The sequence below is a fragment of the Lonchura striata genome, chromosome 7 (assembly GCF_050655825.1).
Source record: "Lonchura striata isolate lonStrDom1 chromosome 7, ASM5065582v1, whole genome shotgun sequence".
In the NCBI taxonomy this organism is placed as follows: domain Eukaryota; kingdom Metazoa; phylum Chordata; class Aves; order Passeriformes; family Estrildidae; genus Lonchura; species Lonchura striata.
The window spans coordinates 13486561-13512601 of record NC_140709.1 but is presented as its reverse complement, the minus strand read 5'-3'; the positions used below and the strand labels follow the sequence as shown (position 1 = coordinate 13512601).

Here is a 26041-nt window from a genome sequence, read left to right as displayed (position 1 = left end):
AGGACATTGTCCTTCTCAGATTTAATGTACACCAAAATAAGTTTCCCCAAAAGATATAAGTAAACCTTAAAATTCCCCATATTTTGTTCTGACTGTATTCCAAATTACTTTGGAAATTGATTTCATTATATGAAATGTGAGCTAGGAATTCAGAATTCGAGCTGTACTCGTTATGATTACCAAAACGAATCCTGTAGTATTCCTGCTTCAAGATTAGATTCTCATAATCTAATAAAAGTAGCAGATAATTTTCAATTTCTCAGAGGGAGAGACAATTTTATGGTGATATAATAAATAAAATACATTAAAAGAACCTAAAGAACTTTAATTCTTGATTTCATTGGGAGGTGCTGACACTGTCCACTTCTCAGCTAAAATGTAGCAGCAGTGAGTTGCTTTTATCATCTCTAAAAATTGTAAAGTAATGAAAAAATGTAGACAGAATACTTGCAGCAACATAATTTCAGACTCATTTAATCATTTTGTAATTCTTTGCACCTTTGACAAAAAGAGTAATAATAACCCCTATGATGGTAATTATTATTATATTCATAGGCGAACTTATGTACTGGTTAGACTGGAGAGGCCAGTAGGAGCTGGGGATTCTGCCAGGATATTCAAGCAGCCACAGACTGACCTTGAGAAAACAGATATACACAAATGCTGAGCGGGCCAAATTAAGTATTCTCAACAAAATGCTCAGAGCTCTTGGAAGCAGATCAGAGATGACTATTCCAATCTCTGCTCATGTACCTTAGGCCTGACAGATCTGCTCTTACAGACTTGGAGTAACGAGCAATGAACAAAAGAATTTTTTCTAAATAAAGAAGAAAGCAATATGTAATGGCAGGTTTCTTATTCCAACAACAGAGGGATTAGTACATCAATGAACTCAGGGAATGATCATCATTCTCACCCCAAAATACAATTGTCTTGTTAAATGCCAGGAAAATGTACTCTCAAAACCTGGATTGTGGCAGATCCGCTCTTGACAGAATAATGCAGTCTCTGCTGTGACGTGCCTGGATGACAGACAGCTTATTTTTTCCTTTTTAAAATATGTACTTACTCATCTGGTAAAGAATAGATAGAATTAAAATGCTTTTTACCACAGGGTTGAAGTGTATGTTCAGGAGAGATACTCCCACTTCACCTGGTTGTTAGACAATCTCTTACCATCCAAGCTTGGGCTCCCCCTGGCCAAGGTGGTGTCAAGCCATCCTCCCCTGCGGCTGGAAGGTGGCTGTGACAATCCCAAAGCCCAGCCTAAGCTGGTGCAGGGTGAGCTGCAAGCCCTGCTGCTGCAGGAGAGCAGCCAGGGACCTGGGGTGCTGCAGGGGTCATGCTGGAGGGACAGAGTGACCCAAGAGGCCAAGGATGCTGCACAAAGCTCGGCGTTTTGGTCTTGCTGGAAAGTCCCCATGTCTCCCGGGATGGTCACACCTGAGCATGGCTGGCTTCACACAGGACTGAGTTCCCCACAAGTTCCCTTCTGCATGAAAGTCCTGAAGGAAGCTCCATATTCAATGGGTTATTTATAAGAACATCTCAAGCAAAGGGGAAAACTTTTAAATGAACACCACTGAAGGGAAAGCATTAATAACACAGGAACTTAGTAGAAAATAAACAATGAAAATTCATATTTCAAAAGCATGGTGTGAACAAAAATATGCAGGAACACCAAGTACAGTACTGGAGGTTTGATATGAATATTAAATGTGTTTTCTTTAGTCAAAGAAAACCAGTGTGTTTAAGCACACATGGAAAAAAAGCTGTTGAAGAACCTCAGACAGGAAAATTGGCTACTCAGGACATGCAAATTGCACTACCAAACTCACTAGTAGGCATCTATCATACTGAAACTCTCAAAACCTCATTTTCCCATCCAGCAAACTGTAAACATCTCCTTACCTTGGAACACAGGAGAATTACCAAACCCCCAGCTGGCATTTTAAGATGCAGCTCCAGTAGTGCTAACAATCTGGCTGAGGCTATATTAAGCTTTACAGATAAAGAAAATGATATATGCAGTAAGCATATTAATATTAAAAAATACACTTTCAAAGTCTGAAGTTAAGTTTATGCCATATCAATGACTCTATGACATTTCCATTATTGGATGACACTTTCCTCCAGCAATTACCTAGGCCAATAAGACATATGCCTATATGTGTGAGATAGATCACACACCAAAGCAAATACCCAGAATTAAATTATATTCTGTTAATTATCACCTTGCAAAGCTTTGGGATATGTTGACAATTCCAAAATATGAGGAATAAAATCATTATTTTATATTTCTCAACATCTTTTGTATCAATGTTCAGCACTCTTTGGAATTAAAAAAATCGTGCAAGCCTAAAAACCACCTGAAAACTATAATGAATAAAAATAATAGAAATACAGAAGGGCAAGATGAGGCTTTCTAAGGGACTAGGAAAACTCACTGAAAGATAAGATTACTAATCTTTATCTTGCAATAAAGTCATAACATTCTGTATCTCAGGCCATTTTACACTGGTCTACCTCTCTTACTGTCACATGATAATTACAAGAATTAATAATATGAGAGGAATGACAGCTTTTAAACTATGCACTTTCAACTAATACATATATTAATTTTTATATATGTATAAAGATATATAAAAATTAAGATCTGTAATTCACTTACCTAAGTTTCTCCCTATCTCTTGTCCCACCTATAATTTTGACCTACCTTCAGTTGCCTACTCTATGTCTAAGCTAGGACAGCCTCCCCCAACAGCTGACAGATTTCAGAGGTGGTCCATGAACTTCCCATGGACACTCCAGCTCACAGTGAGATTGGTTAAGCTCTGAAAGCAGCTCACACTCCTTTTTACATATAGAGAGAGACCAGACCACTATCTTAGCTTGGATGTCACAGTACCAAGACAGCAAAAGATAGATTAGCTGAATCCCACCCAGGCTTTTCCCCAAGCTGTGTACTAACATCAGTGTTTGTATCTAAAGGAGGAAAAGAGAAAATGAACATTACATTATTACCTCTTTTGTTATGGATTACACATATAATGGATCGTCTCCTATCTGGATTTTATCAGACTACTCCAATACCTCACAGATCTGCAGGCTACCCACCACACTGGAGAAATTGGGAAGGTATCTATTGCTAAAAGGCTTCAGCTGAGCTCCTCTTCAAACCTATCTGAATGCAAGCTATGTGAAGCACATTTAAAAGATAAAGCAAAAAGCAAAACCATACATTTTAGAGATTGAAATACGATTGTATCCTCAAAGCACTGTCTCAGCTACAGATAAGCTCAAGCAGCAATAAGTTTCAAAAGAAAGAGCCCACACAATTTTACTGGATGATATAGATCACACACCTCTTAATATATCTGCAAATTGGATCCTATTTCCAACAGAGATAGACAAACTAAGGCACAGAAAAACTCTTACACAATGAAATGTAAATCACCAACAGCTGGCTTTGTATTCTGTAGGGTTATTCCATGACTCCTGGTTTCCCCAAACTATGGGCAGTGAAATGGACATCTGGAGACAGCAGCAGTTCTACATTCACCATCAAATTGCACATCCACCTGCATTTCTGAGAGCAAGGCAGAGGAATGTGCTTTGGGGGTTCACAGATACAGAGAGTACAGAGATGGAAGCACAAATGCTCATCAGTGCTGTCACTAGCCAGGGAGAGGATGTGAATTGCAGTGGAAGATTAAATGATGAGAGGTAAATCCAAAAGGGGAAAAAAAACCCAAGGCCAAAACAAGCAACAACAAAAGATTTGGGAAGCATCGACAACATTCCATGTGGCACCTAGCAAAGGAGGATTAACTGTGACTGAACACAGAAATGTGCTTATGCATCAGACAATGAGCTCTGCAAGACACTACTTGTTAGAAAAAACACTGAGACTCGTAAAACCCAGAAAACATATACAGGTTTTAGCAAGATTTTATTTGCATTTACATTAAAGTTCAGAGAAGAGGAGAATGGAAGGACACTTTGGTGTGAAACTTGTCTACAATAAGGCTTTAAGGGGACAGGGCTGTAGCAGCACATTTCTCCCTCTCTCAGGATTTTTCATAGAGGTGCACAAAGAGAAATGAAAGAGAAAACAATTTCTATTTCTACTCCTTGTTTTTCTCATGTAGAATGTGTTTGAAGAATTGCTTACCTAAAGTGAGTACTTGATTAAATTGTAGTGAGGATTGTTTGAATCTCATGGTCAATCCAATCCAACTAGACTCTCAAGAGAAGGTCATGAATTGTGCTAGAGTTAGATATCGAGTAAAAAAAAGTAGTATGTAGTTTTAACATCTTCCTTTATATAGTATAGTAATGTATTTTAATGTAGTTATTATAAAAAAATCATTCAGCCTTCTAAATTAAGTCAAACATCATAATTTCTTCCCACTGAGTTCACTTACATTTACAATACAGGACCACAGCCTTTTCAGTAGTGGACCCTTATCTGGACCATGCAGATTGCCAAACATCCTGTGAGAGTTTAGGAGCTTTCAGGATCAGAAGGGGTTTGGAGTGAACAGGAGGATACCTGAGGTTTGCAGGCACGTAGCTGCCTCCAGAAAATTATATGAAGACCATATCTAGAGCCAGGTAATTCTTTATGTGTACCTTCAGATGCACGCTTTTGCTTCATACACACATCTTGAATTTCAACTACACATTTTCAGACATGCTAGACACAATTTTGTCCCGTATATCTGATATGGTCTTGGAAACACTGTCCCAGCTGTGTCTTCTATCAACTTACTGTTCTTTTCTGACACTGTCTAATTCCCTTATGTTGCATCAAATGCAAACTATTTATCTTTGCTTTTCATGGCACGTTTCCAACCTCTTTACCTGTCATGACTCTGACATTTGCCTTGTCAAAAATGTCAAACTCCTCTGGCCACAGCCTTATATTTTTCAAACAAGCACATTATTGCTTTCTCCCATGTCACTAAGCACTCAATTTCTTCCTCTTTTTAATCTCTACCTTATGACTATTTTGCTATAAGAAAGCCTAGAAGTAATTATGCACCTGGTAGACTGAAACTGCCACCTGTAATGCTGATGAAGCCTTTCAAGCATTCCATCACCCGTGCCAGCATGTTTTTATACCCTCAGAAACTATCTGCAAACTCTTTGGAGAAGATATAGTATGTATTGTTAGCTGTTGCTCCAGTGTGGTCTGTGAACATTTGGAACTAAAAATAAGATTGCTTATGTACTAACCATAAAATGTATCTCAATACTTCATATTTGATGACAGTAAGTTAGGGGCAATTTCTCTCCAGATCTCAGTTCTTAAAATTAAAAGATCTCCCAGTCTGAGGTGGTAAGACATAATCCAGTTAAATCTGGCTTGCATGCCATGCAGTTCTTCCTAAAAGCATTACAAAGAATGGGTCTTTTTATTGTTTTCAACCAGTGGCACCCACGTTTTACCATACCAAAATGAGGTAAAACCTATGGTGATGTAACTCAGACAAAGAAAGAAATCCAGGCAACACTGAAACAATTCTCACTGTTTTGCTTGCAGCAGATTGCCAGCTAAATCTTTCCCTTGCTGCTGCATGGATTTGGGTCTGAAGGGCAGTTTAATAAAAGAAATAGCCTCTCCAAAGTGGTAAAAGTTCAATTTCAGGCCTGTCAGCATCAGTGTTCTAGAAAAATAAAAATCTCTTGAGGTAATGTTTCAAACCATACAAAATTACATGTTTTACTTTGATAGAACCACACTGGATTACATGATTGGAGAATTTCCTATACATTGAGAATATTCTGGAGTTATGCTGTGATCAAATCTGTGCCTTTGATTCACCTGCTAAGAGGTACTCCTGCACATCAACCACAATCATCTGAAAGTGATAACATCTCTTGTTCTGCAAGTTTTGCATCAACAGTCTGCATTTGCCCACCAGCTTTGAGTTGGTATCATTGCATATTTCAAATAGATGAATGCATTTCTCCAGACTAATGTTGCTGTTTATCAGCACTGCTTGGCTCACAGCGTAGCTGGCTCCACAATCTAGCTGGAATCAAATTAGCTGTTGATAAATCAGTTGTAAATAAGCTGAGCAGCTGAATACTTGTACATCACAGATGTGCACAGCTTAACACAAGAGCTTACCAAGAAACTTTTCAGGGTAGTTTAACATCAGTGAACCTTAAATAATGGCAGATATGTATGTGTCTTTGAAGGGCAGACACAAGTTGACAGAAGCAGGAGGCTTCACTAGCTCGATGGAAGTGTCTGTGGGGAAAACTAGTCATGAACTAGTTCTCTGTGGTGTGAGATGGTCTCCTTTGGACAGGAGCCACACTGAGCTGGCACAGACATAGCGAGCCTCAGGCCCCAGACTAATACGACAGCACAGATTTAGCCCAGAGTTGAGTGCCCCTAATCACCTTTGACAGTCAATAGTGTCAGTACTCTTCCTTCCCCAAGGAGCCCCTCCCTTCCCACCACCTGACTTGGCCACCTAGTTCTGTACCAGTCATCAGTTGGTGTAAATATTCTGCTATGGCCTTATGAGCTTTGAAGAGGTGTGATGCCTTTTGGAACAACAAAAACAATGGATCAGAAAAGTAAGTTCTCTTTTTAAAACTATAAATCAGCCTTTTCCTTTCCTCTCTTCATCTGGCTTGGTGTGATTTCTGCACAAAACCTTGGCTTCCTTTGTGTTCACAATGTAATGTTCAGGTGACCAATCTATCAACAGATCTCTCAACAGAATCTCTTGTCAGCTGCATACTCCACAAATGCTTTCACTGTTAACTAGCAAACCATTAAAGTCTCCAAAATGACAGTATGGTTGCCAATATTCTCAGCTTCAAACCACTAAGTACCTTCTCTTCTGCTTTTTAGTTAACAGGGGGAAAAAAAAATCCATCTCACCAATGTCATCCTATCTGCGGTCCAAGTGCTCATCAAACATCCAGAGTGGTCACAGTTGTATTCCTGGAATTGTTCTTACTCACAGTCGGTTTTTTTGGTTTTTTTTCCTTTATTTCCTTTGTTAGAACTAGAATTTACCTTCATTGTCTATTTTCCCTTTTACTCAGCTGTATTAAGAGGCCTTATTGTGGCTTTTCCTTTCTCTATTTTTTACCACAATTCACAGCATTTTGTGCATCTACTGTTTTATGGGGGTTTTTTAACCTTTAAAACACATTAATATTCCTTTTGCTGTGGATTTCAGCAGCTGAATGTATTCTTGTTAACAGTAGCAACGCAAAAAAAAAAAAAAATCAGCAAAATTTCAGAATCATTAAATGGCTGGAAACTGGGTTCTTGCAATATGGACTTTCATATGATCTAACAACAAAGCCCAGGGTGGTAAAATTGATCTAAAGCACCAAACACAGATTAAAATCAGCCAGCTCAGGCCAGCTAAATTCTACTAAATGTCTAATGACCACTGTGATTATGATGAGGATGTAACACAAATAAAAACTGCATCTGGGTTTTACTTACAGTTGTGACAGGTGGCTCCCATGTAGCCTGTGTTGTTACAGTCGCAGTAAAAGGTGCTCCAGGACTGGGAGCATCTTCCTCCATGCTCACAGTAGTTGGGTAAACATCTAAATGGAGACATAGAAAATGTAATTAATTATAAATATTTCTGCAAAAATAATGTGCTGGGAAAAAAAAAAAATCAAAACCAACAGAACTGTCTCAACTCCTCATTCAGGCAAGAGTTTCCTAGGGCTGAAATTGCTGTATAATGAAAGAATTATTTCTTTCTCTGTGATTCACATCCAAGCACTGAAGAAAGCAACATTTAAGCTATCCAGAAGTAAAGATAACTTTAAATAAAAATATACCACTTGTTAGCAATTAAAGTGTAATCAACATTCTGACCACAGAGCAAGACAAGTAGCAGGTGAAAATGCTACTGAAGTCTTGTTCCAAAGGAGAATCCCCTGTTCTCTGATTGAACAGGCACTATTGTTATCAAAACTAGGCTAAGTTACATCTGTGGTAACACTAACAGCATGCAAATCTCTTAAGTGAGAAGAAAAATATGCTTCAATTATGAGTTCTGTACTCTCTTCCTCATTTTAGTTGGTGTGCCTCTGAAGTATTATTGTGAAACAAATTATTAAAAGAAGAAAGAGGCACAACAGCATGCAGCTCAGGAAATGAACAGAAATAAAAACTGTGGGAGACAAATTCAATCTCCAGGACAAGAAGTGAATGCTGATCTGAACTCCCCTGGTATAAACGTAGGCAGTGCAACGGAGTTACACCAGCTTAAATGGAAACAGATTGTTCTCTTATTTGCCTTTTTTTCATTTTATTTCTTTCCCTCTTACTGTATATTAATCTCTTTTACACAGTATGTCTGACTTTTGGAAAATAAGTAACTTGTTTATACTGCTGATTCAATTGTGATGGGTGGGTGGTGAGGAAATAGGCAATCAATTTATCCTTTACACTACAGAACTCCATTAGGATTTGCTTTGCTGTAATTGGAGCTTCAAAACTCTTTCAGTGCCCAGTTCTTTCCAGGGTGTTCGTGTGAAATCACTGATGCTACCTTGATTTTTTTTCTAGCTGAAGATGTGGTTTTATTGCAGTTCATCTTATCCCTAGGATTTTTTTTTGCATTCAAGTATGTCTATTGCCCTCAGCAGTGGCTTTCAATCTGTTTCTTCTAGATTGCTTACAATTAAATCCCATTCCATGCCAGCAAGCAGAAAACCTGTATGTCACTAACAGCCATCTTCACCAACCTTCTGAGCCTCATCAGCCAAGTTCTCATCAATTTCCTCGAGTCCAAGGCTGCTTGGAGCTGCCAAACCTTGACAAGCCAAAGGAACCTGTCCATGTGCCCAGAGGCCTGTCAGAACAGCCTCTTGTCCTCAATATGCTCCATCCTCATTCATCCAAGCTTACATCTATTCATCTCTAAGATCCATTCCAGAACACAGGTTCACTTTATCACTATTTATACTATTATACATAAGATTAAAAAGGTCATATAAAAATATTAACATGAAAGATTACTTTTATTAATGCTTGCTCAGTTACTGAAGTAATTGCTTATTATTCAAATATGAGAGAAATAAGGAATTCAAGAAAGTATGTTATTTAAAACTATCTGCAATGTTTTTTAAAACATTTCTAAGATACATTGGTTGTCAGACTACAATATGAAATAACTCACACATGCATGATAGATGCAAAAGAGGGAAAAAAGAAGAACTTTATTCCTGACTTTGTAATATATAGAATTCTATATATTACAGTGACAGTGGATTGGAGGAAGAAATTGCTCCTTCTCTAACTACACTGGTCAAACCAACAGTTTATCAATTCTCTCCTCCCACAAATAAGACTGTAAAACAATCTTTATTTACATGACAGTGCATGAGAAATTCCAGTAGAAACATGCAAACATTAGAAGGCATAGAAAAATTTTAGAACGGGGCAACAATTGCTCTTATAAAAATCATTGTCATGGCTTCCATTAATCACTGAGCTCAAACACAAAATCAGGACAGAGTATGAGAACTACCTTCCTAGTTTTCTAGCTCCCCAGGAAGCTATTTCCAATGTGGGAGAATGTCTTGTTTCTAAAACAAGAAAGAAATAAAGTGGAAGGCAAAAACTTCTGGATTTGCCCTACCCTTATAAGGTAGGAATTCTGAGAAGGGATGAGATTTTGGCTTTTAATGGTATGCTGAGCAATCATCTATCAGTTCAACAGCCTGCTGGTAACAGTGAGAGCCCAGCCAGCCCCTCTGCCATCACAGCTATTCCTGGCAATACAGAAATGAGATTTAAAGCTTTGGGTGGATGCTGAAGAGAGCAGGAGCAGCCTTCTGGGACGGTGCAAACAGGAGTGTGTGCTGTGCCCTGCACCCTGCTGTGCCCTGCAGGACCCTGCCAGCCACCTGAGCCAAGAGCTTCATTGCAGAGGCAAAGCACAGGAGTACAGCAGCTCTGTGGTGCTACAGGTGAATTTCACCTGTGGGGCACTTTTACTCCTATTTGTACTTTGGTGGTGCCTGCCCTTGCCCTCAGCACACTGCCTTTAATTCCACAGTGATAAACATTCTTTAATGTCACCTGCACAGCATCAGCTCTAGTCACATCACGGGGAGGCTGGTGAGGAGCATATGATGTTAATAGAGCTCTTTGGAGGGATAAAAAGAACAGTGCTGTTTTACTATCATAACTTACATCATCAGTGTAATGGACAAATATGCTTTTTGCCTACTTTAAACTACCTTTTATTAATTAACTCAATGCAGTAGAGCTAATTACTTACCATTTGTGGTTTGCCAAAGGCCTGTATTAGAGGCTTAGCCACATTTATTCCCATTAAACAGTTTCCTTTTAAAGACTTTAGAAAGTTGAAGGTCACTCCTTATTTCTTCTTGTCTTATGAATGCAAACACTTTTTCTTCTCCCAACAATGCACAAAATGCAAGTCAAACTAACCCTGTCAGCTTTTAATGATATTCATAAATTCAGAATTAAATCTTTTTTTATTCCTTAGTCTATTTGCTTTAATTAACACCAACTACATTGATATTGTTTTTGGTCAGATAACTAACCCTTCTAAAAGCTTATGAAACAAGTTTCTTTGCAACTCTAAGAATTACCATAATCCCATTCTAGCTGAGCAGTTGTGTCTTAATTAGAAGCAATTTTTTTCCTAATTGTGAGAAAATTCAAAATTAAGGAATACCTACAATTAAAATTAATCAAGGCATGGATAAGTCACAGATTTTTGCATTTGTGAACTGTCTTAGATCCTCATGTTGAAGGATTTAAACTCATGTAATTTAAAATGTAAATTAATATTTGCATTCTAATAGAAACAAACACTTTCAGTAAAAAATGCAGTGGTGTCACAGAACATTTCCTAGACAAAAATTTGCATCAGGCAGCCCGACATATTTGCCATTGAAATGAACAAACAGTTCAACTCAATTTTTGCAAGCAATATAAATGAGACACTTGAAAATTTATGGATTATCCTAAGAAAGCTTGAGACAGACCAGAGACTCTGATCTTCCCCATTTATTCATATAATATATATCACAGTGAAAAAAATTTATTTAAAAAAAAAAAAAGTGAAGCAAAGACATTTTTCCCTCATTCAGCTAGGCTGGAAAATGCACACCTTATCCATCTAAGTAAGCAATATGCAGAGACTGCACAAAAGCCTTCACTGTCCTTGGATGAAACATTCACCTCCAAAACTGGTGTGCTTCCTTTGAAATCAAAGGACAAACTGCAGAGACATCAGGGGGGAGAAATTCGGGCCTTTGATGGGAGTGATGAAGAAATAACAATGCCAAAATTACTTGAGTGGGAAGGCTGAAGGAGCTCTACACATGTGATGTTACACTTGACTGGAAATAAACCCAGTGTACTTTCAATAAGCACCTCTGAGATTTTTTTATAGTCAGCACAATACATTCAGCACTACCCTCGATTCCTCCTAGTTAAAGGAGGAAGGAGAGGGAGGCATCACAGAGAGAAAGAAAAAAGGAGCACACCCCCTAAATATCAAGACTGTATATATACAAAGTTTTTAGATGAGCACTGAGTCCTTAAAACTCAGTAATGCTGTAACAAAAAAAAACACATGAAATTTTGGAAGACTATCAATAAAGCTTTGTCTTAAATAATGTATCAAATTAATTTTATTTCACCATGTTTTCCTATTTGCAGCCAGCAGCTATTTAATTTATAATTAACAAAATTTAACATTAAAAAGGTGACTTCATATATGAGCATATAAGTCTGATGAAACTCATGGTGCTACTGTAATAGACTATATTTTGCTTTAGTAAAATGGTGTCTTTCCACTAAACTCAATAGATTGAGGCCAATTGCAACAACATAGATTTCAGCCCTGCTGTGCTGAGCTGTAAATCTGGGAAATTCCTTGCCAAAGGTTATTTTTGATACAAAAAATGGCTTCAAGGTGAGACCAGAATCATTTTGAAGAGAAATTTAGCAGTGCTACCAGACAGACAACGTGTAACAACTTCAGAGGTTTACCAAGGGGAAAACTAATGAAGAACCAAGAGCATCACAAAAAATATTGCAAAAGCACATCCCACTCTTATTTTGCCCTGGATGTCCTTTTGTAGTAGAACAGTGGGCTAGGTCTCCTTAACTAAAGCAAGAAATGAGCTTCCAGAACTAGAGGAAGAATGAAGAAGTGTGTAAAAACAATATTACAACAGCTGCAAAGTAATTAATACTCTTCAGACCTCTGGTTTTCCTCAGCAGACATTTCCTTCTCATTACCACACATTCTAAATTCTCTTTCCTCATTCAACTTTAGAAAACTGACCAACAACTTACTAAATAGTCTTGTGGCATTCTTTATTTTTTATTTTTAAGTCATCTACATTTTCTTTCCTAAATTTATTATGCTATGAGAACTCTTGGATTACAAAGAGTACAAGACTAATGTGAGCAGACAATTCCTCTTTTCCATGATGGAAAACATCTTGTCTATCCTACTGAATTGATGCAAAAATCACAAAACAAAAACAAAACAAAACAAGCCTCTATAATTTATAACAAAGGTAGGTTTTTCTTTTTTGAGAGAGTTGCAAAACTCGATGATAAAACTTTTAAAATGTATTATTATTTCCACTGGTCACCTTGGTTCTCAGACCCTGCACTTGCATACTACTGTGAGACCAGCATTTAAAAGATCTGAACACTGATGCCAGCAGCCCTTGGGTATGTGAGTAGCACAGAACTGTGGAAGAGGTTGTTCTGGGACTGGCACTAGTGAAGGAAAAGCCTGTTCTCTGTGAGTTAGATAAAAGCCATTTTTTAAGGTTTGATTGCTCTGTTGCTAGAACACCTACATTTTTAATATAGGTAAATGTGCTGACAGTTTGGCTTAGCATCAGCAGAAAGGATTTTATATAAATAAATTTGGAAAAGAAAAAAGGGAAACAAATAAACCATCCTGTACAGACAGCTGTTCCATTTAGAATTCATCATTTTACAAAGCAAAAGCAGAAAAGCCATCTGCAAAACTCAAATAAACAAAGCATCCCCATATCTGGCCTTTAATTTACCGTGGCACTGCACATCCCATGGATTTTAACTCTAAAGGAACAGCAACAGGAGAGAACTCTATTCAGGTTCTCCCAAACTCAATTCCACACTCAGGCAGGATTTCAAAAGTTAATAAATTAGCCCCTTACCTACTTTCACACTGCATTCTTTCTCCACAGGGATCTCATTCAGGACAAATCCCCTCTTCCACCCTAGTGAGAAGTCCCTACACTCACGGGGACAAAGCCAACTTTCTCCAATTTCAGCACCTTTCCACATGTAGAAGTCATTGCAGTTATAGGAAGGCATTCGACCTGCTCAAACCCATTTTTTACCTACCCTGGACAGGATTTACTGAATGATACTGACAAATCTGAAGCCTCTGTCTTTATTTTGCTCTGAAACAACAGCACTTACACAGACTAGTGAACACTTCATGGGCCTGGATTGTCATTGTCTGAAACTGGTATTGCATGTAAGAAACAAGGACAGGGAAAACACCATTAAGGAAGGGCAAGCAAAACCAATTTATGGCATTTTCCAAATAATATGAGCATTCCTTTTCATTCTCATTAAAGAAACACAAAGCCTAGAAAACTGTTCCCTCGTCAGAGATAGTATTTTCCACTGTAACTGCTTATTTTTTTCCAGGAATTTCCTGGAATATTTTCTTGTTGTCTATCACAGAGCAAGAGCATCTGACAGTGTGAAGATCATATCCTAGTCCAAGAGTAGGACACTGTGCTACATGGTTTTATTATACTTCAATGTCAATCAGCCCTGAAGCTATTGGAGAGAAGCTCTGCCATTACCAGTATTATTCAGCTGCTTTAAACATTATAATAGATATAAGGAGATGAAGGAATGCTCCTTGGAATTATAGGGATTTTAATTCCAACACCCAGGCTTTAGATGCCTGTGGGTTTCAATTTTTTAAATCTGGCTCTGCTTTTCTGCATCCTGTCCCTCCATCTTAAAATCTGTGTGGCATTGAGAGGATTTCCAAGATCACACTTCAAAATGCTACCTACAAGGGTGTAATTCCAGTAATTTAGTTCCATTAGTTAGCATGTCTAATTTGTGATATAGGTGCACACTTTAGGGAACCACCTAAGAGAACGTTCAACTCTCCCAGAACATCATGCCCTACTCTATTTCTAATACTATTTTCTTCACTGTATCGTGATCATTACAAGGCATTAAGTCATTAAGATACATTTTTCCCTTTTTCTTTTCCCATCATATAATATAGCTTGGATTTAAGACACCTTCCCCATTCCATTTCCATATCCATTTTCCATGCTTTGGCTTAGTAGTTTTTGAAAACTTTTTCCCTTTTTCCTTATATAAACTATAATAAGACATGAAACTTCAGTAGCCCTGAGCTATTTGTCCACTGAATCCTAAAACTGGCAAAAGAGACAAAAGTTAAGGGGAAAATTTTCACTCACAATACTGAAGTCACTTATTTAAGTTGAAACAAACCATCAGAAGAACTACTTATCTGGACCATCAGACCCCTGTAGCTAGCCAGAACAGTCTCTCCTGCAGCATTTAAAGGAAAAAAAAAAAAATCTAGATTTGGGTATTCCAGCGTCTGAAGGTGTGCAGTCCAAACACTTTGTTTTGGCTGAGGGTGGAGACATAGTTAGACAATTTTCAAATCAAACTTGGGATTTCGACAAATACAGAAACATTTTGAAAAAGGGCACAACATCCTCTCTTATGTCTTCAGCTCATTCCAGCTTTGGTCACCATCCAAATTCAAGGAATGTGATGTAAAAACATCCCACTCATTGCTATAAAAGCATGAAGAGAAATCATAAGAGGATTTCCTGCAACAAGAAAGTAATATGCACTATAAAATAATTGTCATTTCTGTAGAGAAGGCACTAAATACTGAAGATAGAAAAACTATAGAGAATGAAAAGGATGGATGCCAAATTGGAGGTTGGAGTATTTTTAATTATTCTTTCTACAATGCACTTCAGATATTTATGTGGGGTTAAATGTGATACTAAATGTTTGATTTTTTTAATCTCAGCCTGGGACTCTAACAAAAAAATTAAAATTCATGGGACATAATAAGCCAGAGTATTTTTTCACTTGCATGGCCAAGCTAGGGGATGAAAGGATCATATGAAGTTTGGCTTCTGCTGCAAGGCATACATTAAATCTAAGAGGAGAGTTAAGAAATATAAAAAACCACTATGCTTTTATCAGATTTATCCTAAAACACTTCACCTGCAATAGTAATTAATTTCCCAAAGGCCCATTTTGACAGTACAAAACATGAAGCAATGCTAAATTCAGCACTAAAAGTAAAGGAAGTAAAAAAAAAATTCTTTCTTACGAGTAAAAATTTATAATAATATAAAATAGAATCTACAAAGGAAATAGGCATAAAGCACATTTTAAAAGGTCAGCCGTATTTAGCAAGGAAAAAGAACACTTTAAGCAAATTTATTTAGAAAATACTATGAAGAATTTTCACAGATAAAACATGGGTATGGATAAAAGAATAGGGACTAAGGACACTATTTGTGCTCCATAATGAAGCAGTTGAGGGAAGCCAACTCATGAATGCATTCCATACAGTTCTCCCTAATTAAGTAAAACTGTAAACACCAATCCCATCACAGTGATTATTATGGAGACCACATGCTCCTCTCTCCATTTGGATTGGCTGGGGGAAATGGAATATGCAGATGAACCTTGGTTTAATGAGGATGGTAACATCAGTGTGCCTGTGTCTGCTTGCTGATGCTACAGGGATGGGACCTTGCCAGGATTCAGAAGAAAATATCTGAAGTCAGGTTTGCGTTCCTCATGGCACATCACTGGAATTCCCAGGATGTCCTGTGCCATCCGTCCATCTGCTAAGGTGAATTCAACATAAATATTTTTTCCTTTCCTCACTCTCCCAGGTCACTTAAGGAACTGAAGTCCCTGGTGTTGTCCTTGACAAGTACTGTCAGTATTTGCTAAAGCAAGGGCAAGGTGCCAGCCAAGTAAAAATAGGACAACCCTGGCAGAGCTTCATCAGCACAAAATCAACATGAGTTGCAGCAATCAGATTAAAGTACCTCAGCAGCTGCAGGCAGGGAGAGCAACACATCCATTATCTATGCAAACTTGTGAACCTGAGCCTAAAGAAAAGCAGGATCTGGCTACCCTCACAATTCCTTTATGGATAATGACAGGCTTAACACATAAAAGGCTTTCCTAATCCAAAGACAACCCAGTCTAATGTATTCAAGTGCAAATCATGTATAGAATTTATGACAATAAAACTATGGGTGTACAATACTGTGCTTCTCCATCTGCTTCAGCCTCACCTCTGACCAGGGAAACTGTCACCAATAAGTCCATCACTTCAAGGTATTTCAGTTCTGGCAGGATTGACAGAATAATAAAATTTCAGACTCCTTAACAGGGCTTTCTCTGTCACTGGGCAACAAAAATACCTCATCCTTTGTGATGGGGGCTGAGGAATTAAAAACATGAATGGAACCAATGTCATCATTATTGGTGTGTTCCAAGAGTATTTGCCTCAAAAGCCTGGTGAATGTACACATTTGTCCAGCACCACCTTTTGGGGCAAAAGAGACAATTTCCATATGAGGTGCCAATTCAAAGGAAAAAGAGACCACTTCTCTACTCACAACAGCTCTTCAGCACAAGTTACCCCAACAGCAATGCCTCCTAAGCATTCTTCCTTATAGACTTCGCAGGAGCTAGTACAGGAAACCACACCAGGTCTCACCTGCTTGTGTACACTCAGCATGCAAGAACTCCTGCAAATAGAATTTTCTTTTCTAACATCTCAAAGCAGTGTGTCCCACTGCTTTCAAGAAGTGCACGAGATTAATCAAGGCATGCCTTCAGGCTCTGGGCAATACTGCAGCCCTTGCTGCTCTATTCCAAGGGGTCCATCTGTGGTAAGAGCAGCCAGCCTTGCTCAGCCCAAAGGGAGCATCTGTGCCCTATGAGGAAGGACTGGGAATCACTGCATTTCTGGACTGAGGTTTAATGATTTTCTGGCACATTTTACTAATAACCATGGTAACTCTTGAGCTGCAATGTCTCTTGAGCCCACATTCCTGCATCTATTCTCTGAACAGGATGCCAACCACAGCAAACAACCAACTCAGCTTCAGGACTGGAGCTAGTATTTCTAGTCACAAAATCTGGCATTCAAGCCAATTGCTGAATGGGAAATCCCAGAGCTTCTCAACTCTGTGGCCAAATTCTCAGCATCTGCATATTTGTTTTCCTACCCATTTCATTTATTTTTAAATGAGAGGCTGACTGAATTTTCCCCAGGCTATGCCTTCCATTGTTGGCCCACACACAGACAGACCCACACGCCAACTATTTCCACTGACACAAAGGAAGAGAAAACACAGTGCAGAAGGTATTAATACTTAGCAAAATGCACACTGAGATTCAAATGTATTTTGATATTAGCATAGCTATGATGCAATATATTTTGCTTTTGAGCAACAGAGGTACAGAGAGATGCATACAATGAAAACAATGTTTTGGAAACAGTGAGGGTCTCGGACTTCCTAGTCCTAAATTTATCACATCCCTCCAGTCTTGCTTCAGATTAACAGTGCCTCTCCTTTGATTTCCTTACTTTGACAATACCACAGCAAAAATGCTGATGGAATAAGTTCAAGAACATCCCACTTTGCCAGCTTCCAGCTATCTGTGGCTTATGAATTAATGTACTCTTTACTACCTTTTTCCTTTACATTTGACCTCTACAGCATCTAACAACATCCAATTTGATGTTGTGTAAGATTTGAACTTGTGAGAAACTGCACATTTTTGTTTATTAATCACCTCCTTCCTGCTGTTCCTCATCACACAACCCTGCCCAGCTCTCTCTTCTCCAGGCTGAAGAGACCAAGCCTATTTCATCTCTCCTTGCAGAAAACAGTCTGTAGCACACCAAAGAACAGAGTGTCAGTTTTAGAAACAGCCATGAGAGCTGAATGACAGACTTACAGACTGTGCAGTCAGAGCTGCACACTCCTCTGAGTAGCCCAGAGAGGACACACTTCCTGCAAAGGAGGAGTCAGTGAATGCATCCAACTGGATTTGCATTTCACCTTTTAGCAACTAAAACAGAGGGTTGTGAAGGGATCCATACAGAGCTGGTATCTTGATTTACTAGGGGGAAGATGCTTCTGTAGTTATCCAGTGCCTCAGTGACTGCCTTCTCTAAACTTCTCATCCTCATTTACACCACATCTGAAAGGGATACAGACACCTCCAAGAAGTCACAAGACCTCAAGAAAACAGAGAGACAAGCAGAAGGGAATCAGGTTACTTTTTATCAAAGAAAATAATACCACTAACCATAATGGAGTTTAACCACTATTCTAGACATCATGAAATTTGCAAAAGAGATAACCCAAAAAAAAAAACCCCAGAGCAATAAATTCTGCAATCACGTAGCTTTCTTCCGAGTTGTAAAAATGAATCATTTGTTTTTTAGAAGTAAAAAGAGCAAATCAGGATATATGGATAGGATCTGCTGCTCCCTCTCTCCCATTTCATATATATCTATATCTATCTACATATATCAGGTTATTTAAAAAAAAACCCTTAACTTTGGGCTACACAGTCCCTCCTCACAGCTGCAGTGCTGCCTTAGATTATCTAGAGATATATTGACTAAAATGAGCTTTCTCACAGGTCTGAGACTTTCTGACCTGAATTCCTGAAAGATTTTTCCCATGTTTTTGGTAGGGTTTTTTTTTTCTGTTTTGGTTTTTGGTTTAGTTTTGGTTTTTTGTTTGTTTTTTTTTTTTTCATTTATGCACTGTTATTGTCGACATTTCAGAACCCCCAAAGCAAGAACAAGGCACAGCTGTTCCAGCTGCAGGAAAAGCTAGAGAGAATGCAACAGAGCTGGAAGGAACCTGGAAGATCACTCAGTCCATGCTCACATCCCAAGGCAGGTTCACCCACACCCATGTTCATTATTTCTCACAGACTCATCTAACTTTTCCTAAAGCCTCCCAGTGACAGAGGCTTGACAGTCTCCTCAGGCAGTCTGTGCCATGGCAGCTCTCCCATACATCCTGGGCAGAAAGGATGATTATTCCCTTCAGTGCTGCAGCAGCCTTTGAGTATCTAAGACACTTATGCTGCCTTCCCTCAGCAATCTCTTCTGGCTAAAGAATTTAGTCAGTCTGAGCTCTGTCAGTCTTGGTGCTGTGACCACTTCCCTGGGGAGGCTGTTCCAGTGTCCAAAAACCCTCTGGGTGAAGAACTTTTTTCTAACTTCCAACCTAAACTTCCTCTGATGCAACTGCAGCCATTCCCTCAAGTCCTGTCCCAGGTCACCACCACAGAGAAGGGCTCAGCCTCAGCCCCTCCTCTTGCCCTCACCAGGAGTGAAGTGAGTGAGGTCTCTCCTCTGTTCCTCCAGGCTGAACAGACCAAGTGCCCACAGCTGCTCCTCACACAGCTTCCCTTCATCCCATCTTCACTGCCCCCCTTTGGATGCTCTCTCAGGTCCTTTGTTACATCACAGATAACATTTTTTGTCTGTGTGATGAATATATTTAACAGGAAAGGTGGCATTATGTAAAACAATCCCACTCTTATTATGCTTAGATTTTTGCCCTAATTAATTTTATAGTATGATCACAGACTAATGCTTGTCATCCTTGGGACACTAAAGAGAAGGAAGATATTTTCAGTAATACCACTGACTTGCATGTAGCCTGGACTTGGTGACAGTGAAGGCACTGGAGATGTCCCACAGCACCTCTGCATCATACCAGAAGAGTTCTCTTTTGTTTCAACATAAAATCACATAAAGTGCTTTTAAGTGATCCACTCTATCTTAAATAATATCTTTTTCCAAGGAAACAGCAAAATTCTCTCTCTCAGTTCCTAGGAAAGATGACATTTTGCTTCCTTTTGTACAATTAGCAGCATCTTTTTCCATTCTACCTCGAAATGGTAGAATTCCATCTACCATTTCAGACACACCAAGTATGACATTCACATTCTCCTGAATTAAGTGGAAAGGTATTTGATCAGCCAAGTCAGTAATTTCTCCATTTAAATTAACAAAAATGAACATACAAAGTTGAGCACAAAGATCTTGCATCACAAACGTTTTGCCCACTTATTAAAAGACTGCAGCTCCAGCAGGCTGATTCCTCCTACAGGAAGGAATAATGGAAATCAGCTGTCAACTTCATCTAAATAACATGTCTGAAAAAAAAAAATTTCAATGCTTACAGTCCTAATGCATTTCCAAAATATCCTTATTACTCCGCTAACTATTTGAAGCACATGAAGTTTCCAGCAGTTTCATTTCTACTTTTCAAAACTTAGGTAGATTAAAACAAAAACAAACAAAAAAATAATCAAAAAAACCCCCAACAAAAACCAAGAAAAATTGAAGAACCTCCTATTCCACATACTAGTTTCAATGTACACATTTCCACAAATGATTCAGAAATATTTAGATACTAAAAATCCATAAGAAGCAAAAGTGATTTACTAAATACTTTAAAAACATTGGTTTCTTATTTCCTCTCTGCTGTTTATGGGAAAATCTGGAGTTCCTGTCAGGTTTCATCTTAGGAGGGATGTGGATCACTATTTAAACTGAACTGTTTCTCTGGCAGATGCAGACATTCCATCATTATATTGTCCCACTGAATGGGCAGTATTGCACATGAGATGTACCATATCCTCATCATGAACGTGCTGTAATGGCTAACAAGAAAAATTGTAGATGATTTATTTAAGCAGAACCAGCTTATATATTAAGGGTATGACATGTTCTGATGAATCAACTAATTTTTCCTTCTCTTTCATTTCCTCTAGAACTTCAATCAAATGTTGTTTATGTATAAAATTTAATCCTTTCACCAATCTATAGTTTGATTGAATTTGCATACTCTATTTCCTACAAGTCAATGTGAAGAGAGCCTTGTGTAATTGAAACCATTTCCCCTCCAGTCCTCCTATCTTTGTTGCAGTATTTTCTATTAGTAGCTCTATTATGCCTAATATCTGTAATGTTGGCAGATTAGAATTTTCACTTAATGCAACCAGTATTTATAAACCACTAGGATGAAAAAAGAACAAATACAAGAAAGAGGAAATAATAATTACCTGTCTTTGATGCCACACAGATCAATGTGTAAATCACTAAAATTCCCCAGGGAGCCTTGCTGAACTAAAATGAGGTCCTTGGGCTGGTTATCAATAAAGATGAGCCTCATACAGCCTTGAAAACCAGTAATGGGATTTAAACACTGGGAATCGGTGAAATTGTCAGGGCACCCTGTGGGAAAAAGAGAAGAGGCAGAGAAGAATATTGGAATGTTCAACTATTTCTGCTGGGATTTCCTGATGCAACAACTCAGAGGCTTATTATTCCAAATGTTTTTATTCCTTCTGCTATGCAGCCTCCTGTGTTATAAATTCTCCAGTTAGGGGGGAAAAAAGAAAAAAAGAAGAGAGAAGCCAGCCACTGAAAGTATCACAATATGAGGTTTCCACCTTGTGAAACATACCTGTGTTGAGCAAAATCAAACTGTGATTTTTTTTTTCATCTTCTTTAAACTCCAAAGTTGATAGGAACTAAAGCATGAGTTGTTAAAAGAGTTGTACAAAATGTAAAATCCTTATGGTTAAATTATGCTGCTGAAGCAATGTGCAGATGAAATTTTGTGGGCAGCAAGAAAGCCAGTTTTATCTGAGTTTCCCCAGTATTTAAACAGCTCTGAGATCCAAAGCCTCCTGTACATCCTCACTAAGTGCTGTATCCACAGGGTTTATCAAGATCAGAACCATACGACAGTAAGCACTACACAGAAATATATTAAAGATAGTTAATGACAAATGTACAAAACTCAAAAAAATACTACTGCTCTGATCAGGCTCAGAGACAGTTAATGACATTAATGTTTGCACTCCACTCCAAAAAGCAGAATATAGTATTTTTCAATACTTTTTCCCCATTTTCTAAATCGAGCTAAACCTACTTTTGAAGATTTGAGTTGCATATCACCTAAGCTCCAAAAAGTCACTGAGCCTACAGGACGTGGTATTTGCAAGATTGCTGATAACATTAATAATTCTAAAGCCTTTTAACCAGGAAAAAAAAGCACCAACAAAACAAAAACCACTCATGGTTAATATAGCTTTGTAGACTTTGCATATATTGTCAGATACATGTAGCTACCCATTGACTACCACTACCAATAGTCCACTTCTACAGCTCTGCTTGCAGTTCTGCTTGTTCTCTGTCTTCCAGGCTTTACCAATACTCTTCAACCTGTCCATAGTGCTGAAGGCACTACAATTTAATCAGTCCTTACCTTTGCTCTTAGTTGCAAACAGCACACCTAGAGAGAACCCTGTGGTGAGCACCTGAGGATCTGCATCACAAAAACCTCCCTGAAACAACCTACCTCCAAAATAGTAGCTGTTCCCAGAGTAGATCCTAGAGACAGTGGTTGCATGGCTGGCGGTGGCAGCGTCGTTGTCCAGTGTCAAGGTAATGCGATGCCTTCTGGCATTGATGTTCACAGAATGCCAAAGCCCATCGTGGAGATTAGTGCCTGGCAAAAAACATGTACAAAGTGGAAAACAGACGTGCAGGAGACAACTGGGTTCTTCAAATCTCTTGCTTCCAACTTGTGACCGTAAATATGCAGCTGAGCTATAAAAAGTGAGAACTCTAGCTGAGAACTCATTACCTCTAGAAACAAGCTGGCATAGAAGAAAGGGCCCAGAAAAAGGGAAGTTTTGAGAGTATTTAAGTAGGTCATCTCACATTTTGATCTAAGCTTGTACTACTGCAAGCACTCATCAAGCTAGCCAATCCTTCATCTTTCTGGTAGCACACTGTTACCATTTTGGGGGTGTTTATGTCTATGTTCATTCTGTTGGTAAATGCTTGCAAGTCCAAAAGTGTGCAGAGATCTCTACTGAGCTTCTGGTACTAAACACATGTGTGAGGTGGCAGGATTAGATTCAGTGAAACATTCATAGCCTGTTCTCAGGCTCCAGCCTGAAACCTGACTGACTCCAGCAGGTATCAGTAGGATTTGTGTTTCTTAAAACCCTCCACCACCAATGCACCACATGGTACTATTAATGGATGTACAGAAGTTGGATTTCTGAGAACTGGGATTGTTGCTCTGATCAGGAACCTCTAAAGTTTGAAGGGTTATACTGTGCAGTCTCCTTCTCTTCTAGACACTTGTGCGAAGTGGGAAATTACCTGTCTTGTTTCCTTATTCTGAAAATCACTGCTGCATTGTGTGGCTCTTGAAATACCACTACAGAGCTACAATGAAACTCCACACCCTCTATTCTGACAGCCATGAGAATCAGTGGGCAAGGTTCTGAACCCACATACAGAGGTGCAGATCAAAAGCAACCTAATTACAGTTCAAAATATGCTATCATCAAGCTGAACTCACTGAGATCAAGCACAGACAACTAGTATTTACACCCTACCCTAACAGAACATTTTTGTTAATGTTGCTTTCAGAGAAAACAAACAAGCACTTAGGAACACAAAGAGGTGTGAGAACAGTTCAAAACAAAATAAAAAACAGTGTGTGTTAGGTATGTGCAAAGCCATTTCATCACGAATTTCAAAATGAAATTTACTCAGTAATGGCTGTTAACACATGCACAATTACCATAGAATTAGAGGCTGGTTTTCCAAAAACTAGATGATTTTTCAACTAGAAGTGCAATTTGAAGTGGAATATGTTGTCGATATTTGAAACAATTACAAGAGGAAATAGATCCCATTTGGGGAAAACCAGGTCCATTCTTGAGCAAGCATGAGTTTATTGTAAATACCTTACATCTGCAGAACATGGCATATGCACCTTCTGCATATTTCCCCTGTCCAAGTAGGCAGTTTAGCATGTTTGGATAGGCTGGACTCAGGTTCATTATTTCAGAACTACATAAAAATAAATTCACCCAACCAAATATTGACATTGTCTCAGCTTTGTCAACAATTTCATTAGGACTGCAATAAAGGCTGGAATCTCAGTGTTCAATTGCAGCAAGCTATGGCTGTAGCAATCTACATGAGTAAGGATAGATGCAGGGCTGCCTCATTTTCGATCATAAAGGGGAATGAAACATGCATACAGAACAGCTCTGCTTTGACAACTCTGTCAGTTTTTTATCTCTGCTTCTTTTAATAGATACATCTGCCCTCTTTTAGTCTGTACAGGGAATATTTTAATATTACATGTTTTTAAACATCTGCTCTTTTAGAAAATATGTTATTTATTATTATTATTATTATTATTATTATTGTTATTATTATTCCCCCAAATTTTAAATCAGAGAGGCAGCCCTATTTTACCCTCTTGCATCCCACCAGTTTCACTACACAAAAGTAAAGTAACTAAGAAAGCATAATAGGAAGTGTAAGGAGAGGCAGCCCATGGTCAGCCTCTCTTCTGAGTGCGGCATAAAGGGGGAGCCCAAAGCTACAGTTAGAGAAAGAAAATCAGCTCTGAGCTTCCCTTAACTTCTGCTGGGGAAAGATGCTGTGGCTGAGCTGGCTCCCAGCTGATTTCAGCACTGTCTGGAGATGGGAACAGGAAGGGCTTCATGCAACCTGACTGAAGAAAATTGAGTGTGACTGCTTAAGAACAGAGAGGCTCAGCTAACTGTCAGAGATTGAGTCTGGAGATTTCAGGATGCCAATTTTCCAAGCTTAGATCAAGCTGTACATAGCAGCTTTACCACTGGAAAGCAAGAGAAAATTTTAAAAGAGAAAGGAAGATTGGGTGTTTCCTTATTGCTTGATCCTTTCATCCCATGGAGCTGAACCTTTGTGTTTTAGAAGGAGACAAGTGAAAGTAAACAAAAAATAAACACCTTCAGAGATTTCCACTGGGTTCTCAGTCTCCTTTTGAATAAGTAGCATCAATCTCCCACCATGGAGGTAAACCAAGAGATGCCCTGAGTTTTCAGACAGCTCGGTGAACAGAAGTAAGCCATCTTTATTCCACGTTCGGAACTGGAAGCTGACTGACAAGCCATCAATTTGAGCAGTGCCGGGCAGCAGCAAGTAGCTTCGACTGGCGCTCACAAAGGTGATAGGAACAATTTGTGGCTCTGAACAAGAAAAGGTCACATTCCCCTGCAAAAAGAAAAAAAAAAAAATCAAACATAACATAAAGCGTGACTTCTTTTTCAGTCATCCCAAAACATCTTTATTTAAATAAGCTCATTGGATTTCTAATCGCCCTCAAGGCTGAAATAGGTATTATTATTCAGACATCTATTTTTGGAGATCAATAGGAAATGTCCATGTTGGGAAAACATATCTAACTTCAAAATATTACTTTTATCCCGAATGCTGAGGATCAAAAATCAAAACCTTACTTCTTAGCAGGATCTAAATGTAACCAAATATCCTTATCAATGACACAATTTAGATGATTATCTCAGTCACCCAGCCCCTAAATCAATTTGCCATTTGCCCAGAAGAGAAGCACATTTACTCAAAGCAGTCTGCAGAATCTGCACTAGCTTGTATCACTGTAGTTGATGGAAGAAATTACTCCATCAGTTTGCTCAGCTACTGTAGTTTATCCCATCAGGTTAATCAGGCCATGGTATAAAACCTTAACAATATATAAATCCAATACACTTTAGGAGCCACATCCTTCAAAGCCACTCCAGGAGAAGATTGTTGCAGCCAGCTGCTTTGAACATGGCTGTTTTGTAAAATACCAGCTGTAATCTGATAAAAACATCAGAGTGTAAGGCTTTCTCCATGATAACACTTCTCATCAGAGCCTGTACCTCACTCTAACTGGATAATTAAAACGAACAGCACTTGATGGATGTGCGGGAAGCTGCACAGTGCTTGGGGAATTCCTGTCTGCAATCTCAGACAGATGATGAAACTGCTCCCTATCACTTTCAAACATCTTTCCAGTC

The 26041-nt window shown here is 38.6% G+C and overlaps 1 protein-coding gene across 1 annotated transcript in view; it reads right to left on the bottom strand.

The window, feature by feature from the left end:
- The window catches only part of CNTNAP5 (contactin associated protein family member 5), a 265702-nt gene that overhangs the window by 97474 nt on the left and 142187 nt on the right, over positions 1 to 26041 (bottom strand). Inside the window, exons 8-11 of the mRNA XM_021526152.4 lie at positions 24971 to 25235; positions 22522 to 22671; positions 21218 to 21389; positions 7487 to 7593 (exon numbers count right to left, since the gene is read on the bottom strand). Coding sequence (XP_021381827.3) covers positions 7487 to 7593; positions 21218 to 21389; positions 22522 to 22671; positions 24971 to 25235 — 694 coding nt within the window. The remainder of the gene's footprint in view (positions 1 to 7486; positions 7594 to 21217; positions 21390 to 22521; positions 22672 to 24970; positions 25236 to 26041) is intronic.